Source organism: Tupaia chinensis, unplaced genomic scaffold (genome assembly GCF_000334495.1).
Source record: "Tupaia chinensis unplaced genomic scaffold, TupChi_1.0 Scaffold000574_1, whole genome shotgun sequence".
NCBI classification, from domain to species: domain Eukaryota; kingdom Metazoa; phylum Chordata; class Mammalia; order Scandentia; family Tupaiidae; genus Tupaia; species Tupaia belangeri.
Genome location: NW_006160088.1, coordinates 2,739,241 through 2,740,677, shown reverse-complemented (window position 1 = coordinate 2,740,677; position 1,437 = coordinate 2,739,241). Strand labels below are relative to the sequence as shown.

At 45.6% G+C, this 1,437-nt stretch overlaps 1 protein-coding gene across 2 annotated transcripts in view; it reads right to left on the bottom strand.

The window, feature by feature from the left end:
- The window catches only part of PIK3CB (phosphatidylinositol-4,5-bisphosphate 3-kinase catalytic subunit beta), a 134,175-nt gene that overhangs the window by 68,516 nt on the left and 64,222 nt on the right, over positions 1 to 1,437 (bottom strand). For both annotated transcript variants that reach the window (XM_006158178.3, XM_027775577.1), the window contains exons 6-7: positions 1,036 to 1,206; positions 200 to 277 (exon numbers count right to left, since the gene is read on the bottom strand). In XM_006158178.3, coding sequence (XP_006158240.1) covers positions 200 to 277; positions 1,036 to 1,206 — 249 coding nt within the window. The remainder of the gene's footprint in view (positions 1 to 199; positions 278 to 1,035; positions 1,207 to 1,437) is intronic.

The window sequence follows — 1,437 nt, the reverse complement described above, 5'->3', positions numbered from 1 at the left end:
TTCTGTGCGGGCAGGCCACATTCCCAAATGCAAAAACCCCCAAAAAAAAAAAAAAAAAAAAGCTCTACTGTCATACTAAATTGCCACATTTATCACGTGCAGTTGACTGATGCAGGTCAAATGTGACAGGATCGGGCATTTCAATGAATTATTCAAATAACCGAGCATATGGCAAATTCGAGTCGGAGCAAGCACTCACCTTTACAGTTTCTTCTGTGTTCAGTTTATTGCCCTTAACCAGAACGATTTGGAAAGGGTTGTTATTCTCCCAGATGTGCTGTAAAGGAATGAAATACAGAGCATGGTCATGGAAGAATGGGTTCGCTATGCCGGGTCAGTTCTCTGTCGGGCAGAGGTGGGAGCAGCTCTGAACGAACTCGTCTACCACGTGGAGGATTATTCTATCAGCACTGGATTCTCATCTTTCCCTTCACTAGCAGCACGAACATAAAAAGCACCCACAAATACTACGAAGAGCGCTGGGTGAATTACGAGGTGCCTATTTAATACAGAGGTAACATCGAGGAGCCATAAACATACAATTTGTAAAGATGAGTAACATAAAAAAGGTAACTGCTCAAGTGAACAAAATTCAGGGTTCGCTTTATACAAAAGTTGTATTTTGAAAAAAACAGTGCCTTTGATAGACGTTTAATACGAAAAGAATTCAATATTAAGATGACAGACAAATCGCCACCAGACACACGACCATCAGCAAGCTGACACACGAAGCATCCTTTCTACCAGAATGTCCCATCCAGCCACTGAAGGCCTTGGCTTACAGCCCTTACTTGCATGGCATTTTTCTTGGCACGAAAAGGGTAAATGGCATATTTACATTTCCTTGTAGCTTGAGGAAGGAGAAAACACAGTAACCGGCAAGACAATTTTTAGATAAATGGGGGTGAGCCTATGACAAGGGCGCAGTGGTCTTCATGGGAGACACGAGCAGTGGGAGCCCGCGGGAACCCTAAGCATGCTCTAACTAAATCGCACGCCCCCCGGGGTCACCGAAGGTCCGCGCAGTGAACTTACAGAAATAATTCGCGTTTTCTTTGGCGGCAAGGGGAGAGGAGGGGTGGACGAGCTCCGCTGTATGGCACCTTCTATGGCCAACATCTCCTGCTCGTACATCTTCTTAATCTTACAGCACTCCACAAGAATGAAATGGGGCAGCGTCCTGCTCATTACGCAGTTCCGGACGTACTACGGAGGGGTAAGGCTTGTTAAGCAAGCGTGTACCAGCTGGACGAAATAAGGCAGATTAAACGATACCAAAAGGCACTGGGAAAGGGCTGGGTCCCTGGGAAAGCTGTGCCATGTTTTTCTGTTTTCCTGTGCAAAAACGAGTCATGGCTTTTCCGACAACACAATAGATCTTTTTTTTTTTTTTTGGGGGGGGGGGGGGTGTTTTTTTTTGTGTAGTGCTATCGGCGT